General features: G+C 34.5%; 1 protein-coding gene across 2 annotated transcripts in view; it reads right to left on the bottom strand.

Moving 5' to 3' along the window:
* Positions 1-13274, bottom strand: part of Cdep (Chondrocyte-derived ezrin-like domain containing protein) — a 741059-nt gene that overhangs the window by 118793 nt on the left and 608992 nt on the right. For both annotated transcript variants that reach the window (XM_090413128.1, XM_090413137.1), the window contains exon 23: positions 5833-5901. In XM_090413128.1, coding sequence (XP_090269254.1) covers positions 5833-5901 — 69 coding nt within the window. The remainder of the gene's footprint in view (positions 1-5832; positions 5902-13274) is intronic.

Below are 13274 nucleotides of genomic sequence, written 5' to 3'. Positions count from 1 at the left end.
TCTGAAAATTAATTCTGGCAGAAGGAAGGAGAGAGATACTTTCATCCTGTACACAATACAATACATGTTTGCTATAGTAGATATCTATAGTATTTGGTCCCTGGGTAAGCAGATAAAAATCCCTAGTTTGAGTGTGAGATTGAAATCAAGTACAGAGTTGCATTTTTTGCATATATGTAATGTTTTTGTGAGATTGACCACTTCACTAAAATGAAACTTCACTAAAAAAGCTACCTTGGAAAAAAATTTTTCCAAGGTAGCTTTTTTCATCACAAGCTGGACGTCTCACTTGTCATATACTAGTTCCTTGCGGACCCAGAGAGGTTGCTAAAAGATGAAATTTCCCAATTAGCATGCAGGTAGATAGATGTTATCTGAATGGCAGATGATTATATCAAGGAAAGTAGACTCATTTAAGCACAAGTAACATATTTTTCCATGTATAAGACAAACCCTACTTTTTCGAACCCAAAATTAAGAAATCAATATTTTAAACATAAAACAGAACATATTTGATATTTTTTTAAATATTCAAAGTATATTTAGTAATTAGGTAATATTTTTAAGATACATACTAAGATGCATTTTTAGGGATGCATTTTCTGGGCTAACTTGGTTCATGTTTTCATGGTCAACCCTTCTCTCCTCATGAAGTTGAAGCACAATTTTGCCTTTCTTGTGAAATCAACAATGTTCATTTCTCTTGCAAACCTTTTTGCCTCATATTGAATAAGCTTGGTTGACACACATATCCCACTCTGGCGCTGCTCCATAATCCAAGTCTTAAGCCTCTGTTCCAAGTTTGGCCATTTTGCTGGTTTTCCTCTTAAGGCCCTCTTCATTTTTGGCATCTTGAGTAGTTGTTCTTCCTGTTTTCTCCACTGTCTAATCATACACTCAGTGGAAGGAGGTCTAAACTGTCTCTCTGAAGCTTTGTTTCCATGTTCTTTTGCATAATTGATGACTTTTAACTTGAATTTTGAAGAATATGACAATCATTTTTTTATTTTCGGACATTTTTGTGGGCTAGTGCTCAAAATGTTGTTAATGCATTGATTTACCCAGCCAAAGAGTTGCAGATGAATGAATGCTTTCAGAGTTCTGATTGGTTTATTCAGAATCAGTCGTTAATGACGTCAATTGACAGAGTTAACAAATGCTAGTGATTGACGGAAAACTGTTTACAGAGACAAGGTACTGGCAGTTCCCCACAGCAACTGCAGGTCTCTCAACCGGTTATCCCCTGTGTATAAGATGACCCCAATTTTTGGTCAAAAGTAGTTGGAAAGTTTAGGAAAAAGTACATGGAAAAATATGGTAATTAATAATATTTAATGGTCAGAGTGGAATTGAATGAATTGCAAAGCAATCTTCAACAGTAACAGATTCTGGGGAGTTAGCAATAATAATTAATTTTCTTTATTTATTTTTTTGATAGTCTCATTAAACTTACTTCTCCTCAATGAATATGTAACACATGGATGCAATAATGCAATGCAGGATTGTAAAGTCTCAGCACAGCAAATGATTAGTTAGCAATGGGAAGATACAGAAAGCAGTTTTTAAGTTTACAAAGTAAATGCATTGAATGTAAAATCTAAAAGCTTAACTAAGATGGAATAATTTTTAACCTTTTAACTGTGGAAAGCCATCCAACATCAACAATGCACAAAGTTTGTTGAAATAGCATTTTAAAGGGAAAACCTATTTTTAGTGGACGTTAATTTTACTTCCTGGTAAAGACTACCATTATGCATATTACTGAAGGACTGAAGTGGCTTGAAAAATTTCCCATTCGGTCTGTAGAGCATCTTTCTGGTTTATTTAACCCATAGTACCTTTCATGAACTGGCTTCACATAATAAAAGAATAAATAAATAAAATAAAGGAAGAACTTGAAATTATAAAAATAATTAATGAAGAAATGCCTAAAAGCCCAACCTAAAGTTATTAAAAGTCATAAAAAGACACATACAAAGTGTGACAATTTAATTCCCAGAACAGCTGCGTAGTATCGTCCCTATGGATTTGGTTGGAGTTATGCGAGTAATCATCTTTGTACATGTTTTAACTAATGTGCACGTAAACCTCAAGCCAAGAGCCATTTGCCAGTTGGCTATTGCAAAACAATAGAGATCAATGCATAAACCTTGGCATAAAAATGTGCGATTGAAATTTGGAGCAGCATGTTAACATCAAATTTTGTGTGAAAATCGACAAAACTGCTACTGAAATGCTGGAGCTGTTGAAAGTGGCATATGGTGTGGATACTCTGAAAAAGTCAAGTGTCTTTGAGTGGCATAAGAGATTTAAAGGTGGGCGAGAAGATGTGAACGACGACCCCAGAAGTAGGCAGCCAAAAACAAAAATGATGGATGCAAATGTGAACAGAGTGCAAGATTTGATATGGTCTGACAGATGATTAAGTGTGTGATTAATGGCTGATGAATTGCAAATGAATCGACAAACAGTCAAGGTAATTTTAACTGAAGAATTGGGTATGCGAAAGATTTCTGCCTTGGATCTTGATGGACGAACAAAAGCAGTGGGGGATTCAAGTTGTGACTGATCTTTCTACAAATAAGCACATGTTTCCGAGAGTAATTACAGGTGATGAAACCTGGTGCTTCCAGTATGATCCTGAAACAAAACGCCAGAGCATCCAGTGGAAAACCCCGAGTTTGCCACATCTGAAAAAAAGCCCGCATCTCATGTTTGCAGTTCAAGACCATGCTGGCGTGTTTCTTGGTTTCACAAGGGGATAGTCCACTATGAATTCATCGAACACAGACAAACAGTCAACCAACAATGCTATTTAGAGGGTGCTGAAAAGATTATGAGATTCTGTTCAAAGAAAAAGATGAATTATGGTCTGACAGGTGGATCATCCATCAAGACCATGCGCTCATCGTGAGAGAGTTTCTGGTCAAAAAATCTATTACCGAATTAGGTCATCCTGCTTATTCATCCAACTTAGTTCTCTGTGATTTCTGGCTGTTTCCAAAATTATAGACTGCACTAAAAGGATGAAGATTTTCTGACATCGCTGATATCCAGCATAATGTGATAAAGTTATAATATATAGACACGTTTACACAAGAATATTATATTTTAATTTGCCAAATATTTCAGTCTGAAAATAACAGACTATCTCAGTGGCAACATAGGAACAGTTTTTTTAACAAGGTGGAATACCAACAATTGATCATTCAAAAGTAGAATGAGCTGTGTGATGTTATATCGCTAAGTATTAAAGAGAGGAAAACCTTTTTTTTTCAGAGTAATGATTAAATTAAAGATATTAATTCAAAAATTCATATAATAATCTTAATTTATAAATAACATTAGACTAATGTAAGAATTAAAGTCTTAATTAAAAAAAAAAAAAAATATATATATATATTAATGTGTTATCCTGATTAAACTTCCCCATATTTTTGATAAAGACATACAGTCATTTCGATTCAAGTTAGGACGTTGAAGTAAGGCCTCGGCACTTTCTTTAAATAAATGTTCAAATTTATAGTAACATCTGTGTAGGAGGTGACTCTTGGACCAGAGGATGTCGTCGCTTGTCTCTATTCCGTGCTGAGCCAATCCAGACTTATCGGATTTGTTGTGTTAATGTATGATTAATGTTCCTGAATTTTTTTCTATAGAACATCCTGTTTGTCCAAAGTAGGACAGATTGCAGTTACAAGGAACGTGATATATACACACTAGGCAGAGACAGAGTTGAGCGTTTATCTTTAGAAGGGGAAATAGGTGGATATTTTGTTAATAAGTATATAAGTGACTGCTAAAATCATATTTCTTCAGAATTCTTGAAATTTGTTCTGAAATCCCAGAAATATAAGGAATTAGAACTCAACATATTGAATCTGTGTTGTTTTGGATTGGCTTGTAAGAATCGAACAGATGTTGTGTACTCTTTTCGGAGAAGCCATTTAATTTCATGTGGTGTTTGATGGTTGAAAGTTCTTTCTGTAATTCATGAGGAGTTGAACAATTAGTTCTGGCTCTTCGGATTAAACATTTTATGATTCCTGATTTTTGATAAGGATGATGAGCAGATTGTTTGAGAATATAACGTCCAGTGAAAGCGGGTTTTCACTAATGTTATTTATAAATTAAGATTATTATATGAATTTTTGAATTAATATCTTTAATTTAATCATTACTCTGAAAAAAAAAAAGTTTTCCTCTGTTATTTTCAGGCTGAAATATTTGGCAAATTAAAATATAATATTCTTGTGTAAACGTGTCTATAAATTATAATCTTAATGTCACAAGTTTCTCCAAAGAATCAAATGTGATAAGGAACTCAAGAGTATTCTGAAAAAAGAGTTCCAGGCCTGTTTCCAAAAATGGGAACACCATCTAAACCAGTGTATAAATGCAGAAGGGGACTACCTCGAAGGTGACAGTAGCCACTAGTGTATAGTTCCGAATGTAGGCTTTTTTTACAGGTGCATTCCGGGAATTAAATTGTTACACCTTTGACACTACATAAGCTTTATCATCTCATTAACAACATAAAAGAAGCAAACCATATTCATGCACCCATATATTAACCTTTGTCAGTACTTATCATGAATGGTTACGTCTCATTATTGGTCTGTTTAAACTTGTATGATAGCTGTTTCAACTGTTTTCACCTGAGATCAGAAACACAATATCTTCATCCATCAGAAGTACCAGAGCATAAAACATTTTCAACACAAATAAATTTATTGAAAATTAACAATAAAAGATATTTTTACTGAAAGTACCACTAAATCTTCAGTGTGAAATATTATATGTTGCTGTTTTTCAATAAATTTATTACCACTTATTATCATATAATAAATTTAGCTTACTCCTTTATCCAAGTGTGAGCAAACAAAGTTTGCACCTGAAAGTATCTTCAGGACTAGGGTGAGGTGGTACAACACCAGAAGACTCCTTGCAAAGGTGGAGCAAGGTACCAACACTCCTAACTCAGTATTTCCCATAATGCAAAACACATCTCCCTGCGGATATGTCTAATGTTATGCATTAAGGGAAGGGCCACTACCCAGACTAGTTTCGACCTTTATTGAGGTCTCTTCAGTGGGAGCTAGGCCCAAGTGGAGATACCAGCCAGAAGCATTAGCAGGTCATCTCTACCTATAGGAGTTGCCAAATGGTGTGCCACCTTTTTAATAAATTACTCTGGATTTAGAGAAAGATGTTGAAAGTTTATTTTTCACTTGGTTAGAATATAATAAATTTAGCTTAATCCTTTATCCAAGTGTGAGCAAAAACAAAGTTTGCACCTGAAAATATCTTCAGGACTGGGGTGAGGTGGTACAACACCAGGGCGACTCCTTGAAAACCACCTTTGCAAGGAGTTGCCCTGGTGTTGTACCACCTCACCCCAGTCCTGAAGATATTTTCAGGTGCAAACTTTGTTTGCTCACACTTGGATAAAGGATTAAGCTAAATTTATTATATTCTAACCAAGTGAAAAATAAACTTTCAACTTATTATCATAGGTTCACTTAATAAAGTTAAGAAGCACCTGCAGTTAATTAGCCATTAGTTAAGTGAAATCGTAAAACAAAAAGCAAGAAAAAGATTAATATGTGGGAAGTGTTTGCATCTTGGGGAGCATTTGTATCTTTTAAGTAAAGCAAAAGTAATGCAACTCATTCTGCAAATTTGCAATTTCATTTGCTCTTGATCACTTTTGAAATGTTCAGTTTCAATGGGTAGCAGTGTTTGACTACTTAGAGTAAAATAATAATAATGGAAATTTGTTTTCCTTCCTTTTAAAAGAGGAATTTGTAAAAAAGAGATGTTGTTACTTACAAGGAAAAACATTCGTTGTTGATAACCTTTTCTAGACAACTTCTGTAAGCATCCTTCACGTATAAATTTCTAAAAGAAACATTAACCAATTATAACTTTCATAATATATTTTAACTTTATAAATTTTTACTAATTCAAAAACAGATCTCTCCTTAGAGAAACCTTGATCTTACTAATACTGTGAACTAATATTGTATATTACAATAACAAAATCGTAAACATAAGAAAATCGACTGTAAAACCCACATTATTTCAGACAGTAACACATCCTGTTAAGGTTAGGTACCAAGAGATGGCAGCACTTGTTTGCAGCCTATAATTAGTGATAGGCCAGCTATCTCTGATTGGCTACCAGTGGAGACTGAACTGCCCACTCAATCTCCAAAAGCATAGGGTTAAAAGGCTTCGCCTACTCCCTATAAGGGAATAAAAGGCATTAGCTGATTATTATATATAACTGTATTTTCAAATTAAAATTTTGCACAGCCGGATTAGCATTTAAAGCAAGCTCTGTAGTCCCTTTTTTAAGGCCAGGTAAAACTCTGGAACAGTGCTATGGCTTCTGTTGCTATTTATGCACTGTGAATATTTGTACAAAATGCATTCATCAAGACCTTCAGAAACAATGCTTTAAGCAATTCATAGTTGGAGAAAATATGTTTTAAAACTGAAGTGAAGCTCCCTTTATGTAAGTGCCTTATAGTCCACAATTATGTGGAAAATTTTGCTATCTAGCAACATTTTGAAAGACACCCTCTTACAACAAATCAATCTTCATTAACTGATCAAATTCACTATGGAAAGGCGAATGCCAGTAATATATCCTTTATGGGCATCTTGCTTATCTGCATCTTCTTTGGCACTTTACCCAGGGGTGCTTACTGTAAACTCACTTTCACTAGCAGATATATTCAACATGATTTGGCTCATCATTCCTCTCAGAAGACCAGAATAATTAAAACTTACCTAACAAAGCCCATTTCTGCAGCTTTACAACAAGAGCTTCTCTCATCCAAACCGATGATACAATTAAATTATTGTAATCCTCCACAAATCTCCCATATCTTTGAATTACCCTAAATCCACTTTCACTGGACAATATGTACAAAGTTTTTCTCAGAAAATCATAGGTCAAAACATTACTTGGTACAGAACTTTACAAGAACTTCTTTTAGTCAAATGGGTGTGATGCAATTAAAAGGTTCACGGTTCAACAAATCCAACATAATTTTAATTACTACAGACCCACACCCTGGATTACCACAACAGAGTGTTGAGTTCCTAATGGATATTCTGAACCTGATGGTAGAATTTTGAGGTCCAGAGCAGGCTTTTACTAACACCTATTTATGCAGAATTCAAATCTATACTCTTTGCGGTAAACAAGCTATGGCTTTTACCAACTGAACTACAGAGGCAGGGATTTATTCCTATTAACAAAATTTCTGGCTTTGCAAAACCTAAGGATAAATTTTCTCCTCTTTCTTTTTTCTGGCATCTACCAAGGTCCACAGGAAGGTCACCTGTTGTATTTTGGACAAATAAGTTGCTCTGGAGAGAAAATATTACTGAGTATCAATGGTGCATCTATTATCATAAATCTTACAAGTGGAGACTGACAAAGTAGGGTCAATGTTGAACAGAGAATTCATTGGAAGGATACTCATCCATCTCCTAGTAGTTTTAATATGAATGTCTGTCTGTGTGAACTTTGAAGCTGAATATGAAGATAAAAGCTTAAAGACCCTATTATGGAGTCCTGATTTATATTAAAATAAGCTGTCTATTGCAAGTGCTACCGATAGCCATGATCAAAACCACAACACAAGTGCTGCATAACATATGTATAGGGTTCATGAATTCAACAACAAATGCCATCCAATTCCATTTCACAAATATACATGGTCTCTGTTCCAATCTCAACAGTGTCCACTCCATTCTGCAAAACCCTACATACTTTTCCAAAACTCAAATTTTAATATCCTTAAGCACTACTCCCATCTCAGTTCTCTCAATTATACACTCTTTGACTCCTTTCAATCCAAGGGTGACATCTGTGCCTATAATCACTTGACCTTTGATCTTCCTTGGCTAAAAATCTCCCCGCTCCCTCAGTCAAATTCATCTGCTGTCTATACTACTCTACTAATGCCCATTATAAACTCTCCTCTTCTCTTCTTGAATGATGATTTTCTCCATCTGACTTTCCTAATAGTGAATTTATATTCCTTAGAGATTTTAATATTTATAACACTAACTGGCTTTCCTTCTTCAATTGCACAGACCAAGCAGGTAATGATATACATGCCCAACCTTAGAGTTATCAAGCATCTATCTGACTTTTTCTAAATCTGTTCATGCCAATTGTCTATAGATGGATGACAGTGATAAAAGCAAGGTCTTGATAAAAATCAGCAAATTCCATTCAGCAGTGATTTATTAGATGAGAAAAATATAAGGTAATTCTGAGTTACAGGATAAATACAGTAATCATCTCTTGTTTATCCAACCATTGAATTATCAGAAGGGAAAGTTCTGATAATTGAAGTGAAGTGCACGAATACAATTACAGGGTGTTTTACCAGAAGTCAGTTGACATTCAAAGGTGGGTTAACTGAAGGGTCATTGTTTTGTAGGTCAGATAAATGATAGATTACTGTACTAGTGGAATAGGAGTATATGAAAAGACAATCCAAAACAGGAGTAACTGGAGCATAACTAGTCAAAATAATTAATAAAATGCAACCATGGCATCCAAGACTAGATAAGATTCTTTTTCCTATGAACAGTCCAAGCTTGCAATATGAAATGGTGAGTGTTTAAGATGACAAAAAAAAAAAAAGAAAAAAGCATTTACTGATATTATCAATGAAGCTAAATGTAAATAAAAAGACAGAGACTATTCTCCCTCCCACTTCTAAGGATGTGGCAGAGAGGCTTAAGGGACAAAAAAAAAAAGCAATTGTGTGAATACAATGTACATTTCATAATTATTTTCTAAACACTATTCTTTCATGTTACAATTAAGAGCTCTCATTATAATAATTATTGATGCCAAAATCACTGATTTCCATGTCTTTTACAAGAAAGAAAAATAATAAATTGAAAATGAGAAATCCAGTATGAAAATAATGTTTTTTTTTTTTACATACAGGCATACCCTATTCAAATGACATTAAGTTCCAAGCCACCATCCTATAGTAATAGCAAATCACTGCCTTTTTTTTTTTATTTGTGGATGCATGTAATAATTTAATAAAATTTTTTAAGCAGTCATATTACCTTGATAGACCTGTTTTACTCAGGATTTCTCCATGAGTGCAGATCTCAAAGATGCCTCCAACGATCTCGAGCCTCTCTCTTCCATGTTATACCCATAGATTTCACTAGTGGATCTTCCCATCTTGTAGGTGGTCTTCCTGCTTTTCTCTTTATTCTTGGTTGCCAGTTGAGTATTCTATATGTCCATCTGTTATCCCTGAGTCTGGCTATGTGACCTGCCCATCTCATCTTGCTTTCATATATTGCAGCTACCACATCTTTTATGCCTGATCTCTTTCTTAGTTCCATGTTTCTAACATGTTACAAATCCTGCGTTCTATTGCACGCTGAGTTATTCTGAGAGTCTCTTCTTCTTTTCTTGTCATGTTCCATGTTTCTGATCCATATGTGAGTGATGGAAGTATGTCACTATTAAATAGTTTTGCCTTCGCAGAGATGTCAAGATTTGGATCAGAAAGTGTTTCTTTTAGTCTGTTGAATGATAGCCATGCAGCTTTCTTTCTTTTTGCTAGTTCTTCAGATGAATCGTTATTCATTTTTATTGTTTGTCCTAAGTAATTATAGGAGTTAACTTGTTCTATAGGGATGTCATCAATACATAGGTGACTGTCACTTGTGTAGATGTTTTTGATCCATTTTGTTTTTTCTAGATTCATTTCTAAGCCTATCTTATTGCTGTTTGTGTATATTTTTTCACCCATTTCTTCTAGGTCTTTTGGTTGTGGGATATCAGTACTAGATCATCGGCAAACATAAGGATTTGTAGTTTTTCACCATTTATGCTTATTCCTCTGTTTGGGTCTATTTTTTTTTCAGAATGTATTCTAAAGTGCTGGTAAATAGATTTTGGGAGATCACATTGCCTTGATAGACCCCCCTCTCTTTATATCTGATTTATAGATTGATCAAATAAGGTTATTTGTATGGTCTGATTTTTGTTAATTTCTTTTATCATGTGGATGTAAGTAGGATCTACATTTATTTCCAGTAAGGCACTGATGACTGCATTGTGTTCTATGGTATCAAATGCTTTTTTAAAATCAATAAAGAGGAAACATAGAGGGATTCGGTATTCTCTGCATTTTTCTGTTAGTTGTGAAATGATCTAGATATGATCCATTGTGGAGAAGCCTTTTCTGAATCCTGCCTGCTCTCTACTGGAGTTGTATTCGAGAGTGTTTTGGATTCTGTTCAGTATTACTCTGTTCATGATTTTACATATGTGAGAGAGAAGACAGATTGGATGATAGTTTTTTATGTCTTCCTTGTTCCCTTCTTTTTTGAATAGAAGTATGGTTTTTGAGGTCTTCCATTCCCCTGGAATCTTTCTTTCTTTGAAGCACCACGTGAATCTGGCAGCCAACGCTTTGAAAATAATTGGTCCACCTTGTTGGATTTCTTCAGCCTTTACATGATCAAGTCCTAAGGCTTTACCTTTACTCATTTTCTTAAGGGTATGTTCTATTTTTTCTGGAAGTACATCTGGTATATTGCTTGGTTTTGGAATGATAGGTTCTGAAACTTGGCACTTAGTTGCATTTTAAAAATTCTCCACAATTTCTTCTATCCTTTTTCGATTAGTATGTTTTTCTCCATTTTGATCCTGTAAAGCAGATGGAATTGACTGTTTAAAATTTAAGTCTTTCTCTATTTTTTTCAGGCTGGTTTTGCCTACACTGCTTCTCTTAGTTTTTGTATCCTGAAAACGTTGTAGTCTTCTGGAATTCTTTTCCTTAGTAACTTACATATAATTTTGTATTCTAGAAAATTTTCTTCAGTTCTTTTCTCTTTTTCAGTAGTTCTATAGTTTGAGATGAGAGTCGTTCTCTTTTCTTTTGTTTCACAGGAATTTCTGATTTTTTCTTTCACTCGTTGAATTTATTAATAAAGTCAATATAGTCATCATTTATGTAACAGTTTTTAATAGTCCATTCAGTCTCTTCTATGTATTTCCTGAACTTGTGGTAGTCTATTTGTTTGGGTTGTCTTTTGCGGTTTGATATTGCCCTGATATGTTGTTCTTTTTTGTGGTCTATTCTTATAATGGCTCTCAGGAGTCTGTGGTCAGAATCTATGTTGAAGTATGTTTCACCTATTGTACCAGTCTTTTACAGTCTGTTAAAATGTAGTCAATTTCATTTTTTTGTGTCTCCATTTGGTGATTGCCAAGTCCATCTTCTTCCTGGTGTTTGTTGAAAAAAGTGTTCATCATAAAGAGTTGTTCAGCTGCAGCAAATTCAGCTAATCTCTCTCCTCTTCTATTTCTTTCTCCCAGGACATGTGGTCCTATAAACTTTTCGTTTTCTTTTCCACATCCTATTTTGGCATTAAAGTCACCACCAACGAATGTGTATGTTGACTTGTAATTTAATGCCTGTTCAAGATTCATGTAAAAATTTTCTATTTCTTGATTATCAGCTACAGATGTTGGAGCATAGCAGGATTTTAATTTTATTGTTATACTGTTCTCTATTCCAATTAAGAGTACACCTATTCTTTCAGATATGATGTAACGAGAAAAGATCGACATGGTGAGCTTAGGTTTAACAATGAAGCCCACCCCGCCTTGTTTGTCATTGTTTGAGGATGCTCCGAGGAGTATCTGTGAGCCATTGTAACATCTTGCTGTCAGTTCTTTCAATCCTTTTGTTTCATTCACTAGAAGGATATCCAAGTTGATATTGGTTAATCAATCTATTCTGTAGTCTCTTGCCAAAGTTCGAGTCATATATGTGCACATAAATGATGTAAATAAATCATTCATTTAAGTCAGATATACAAATGAATAATCTAGAATAATTTTTGCAAATGAAAAAGTTCTGAATAACTTGGTTTAAGGAAACAAATCAACCAGTTTGGTCATCAAGCTACACCATTAAATGTTTTTCCATTTTGGCCATAAGATTATAGCATGTGGCCTCTCTCTCAGTGTTTGATATGTCATCATCATTAAATTTAATAATTTTAATCTTAGTATTGTCCAACCACAGATAAGAACCCCAGTTGGCTAGGTGCCAAGAAGAAGAGTCAATTCATGTTGAAGGGGAGAAAGAAATAAGGGGATGTACTAATTGGTCATCGACATGCGAAATCACGTGCTTTTTACATAATATTTTCCAACTGTTATACAAGCAAAATAGTTACCACTTTATAAACTACAAAATATTCATAAGAGAGAAGTTAATTTTCTCACGTGTAATAATAAACAATTCATTCACGATATGGACTGATTACCCTATTATCGGGATGGATTCTCCTTCTTCTGACATGCCAGAAGTGTCGAAGGATCTCGCACCTGTGAGCACACTATATCTTTATATATACTTTTATATTTTGCAGCAAAACATAAAAAAACAAAGAAATACAGCAATGACAATGTCAGTTCACGAAAATTTCATATCGGCTGCATCATGTTGGTCTCGAATGCAGTGTCATAAAAGTGGGTGTTTGCAACTGAAGAGTTGAATGAATCAATCGTTGTAAAGCGAAGCATCATAAAGCCAGGTATTACTGTACAGCACTATTTAAATTAAGGGGGATATTAAATCCCACATTGTTTTAAAACCGAATAAGAAACTCAAAGATTGGAATCAGAGAGTTTCATGCCGAATATGGTAAACTATAAAAATATCGGCGATTACTAGCATGAGCTAATGTAAGTAGTCCTAGTACGTAGTACAATACTGGGCAACTCGCAGCAAAGGTGGCAAAGTTCTGATAGCTATTCTTGGTATTTTCCATAATGTAAAAACACATTTCCTAGGAAATGTATGCTGTTATTACATTATGGTGGGAGGTCACTACCCAGACAGGTTTCAGCCATTTTTGAGGCTTCATCAGTGAGTAGCTAGACCAAATTAATACCAAAGTGTATAGCAAAAAGAACTTATATACTCTGCTATATGAGTTGTCAAACAGGTGCACCCATTAAGTTACTTAAATATAAAGAGCCAGTAGGCTTCATTTCGGCGATATAAATATTATTTAAATTAAGGGGATATTAAATTCCACATTGTTTTAAAACCGAATAAGAAACTCAAAGATTGGAATCAGAGAGTTTCATGCTGAATATGGTAAACTATAAAAATATCGGCGATTACTAGCGTGAGCTAATGCAAGTAGTCCTAGTATGTAGTACAATACTGGGCAACTTGCAGCAA

This window comes from Typopeltis vanoorti, chromosome 2 (genome assembly GCF_054136105.1).
Source record: "Typopeltis vanoorti isolate ZY-2024b chromosome 2, IOZ_Tvanoo_1.0, whole genome shotgun sequence".
In the NCBI taxonomy this organism is placed as follows: domain Eukaryota; kingdom Metazoa; phylum Arthropoda; class Arachnida; order Uropygi; family Thelyphonidae; genus Typopeltis; species Typopeltis vanoorti.
The sequence above is the reverse complement of the archived record's forward strand: the minus strand, read 5'-3'. Positions and strand labels throughout refer to the sequence as shown.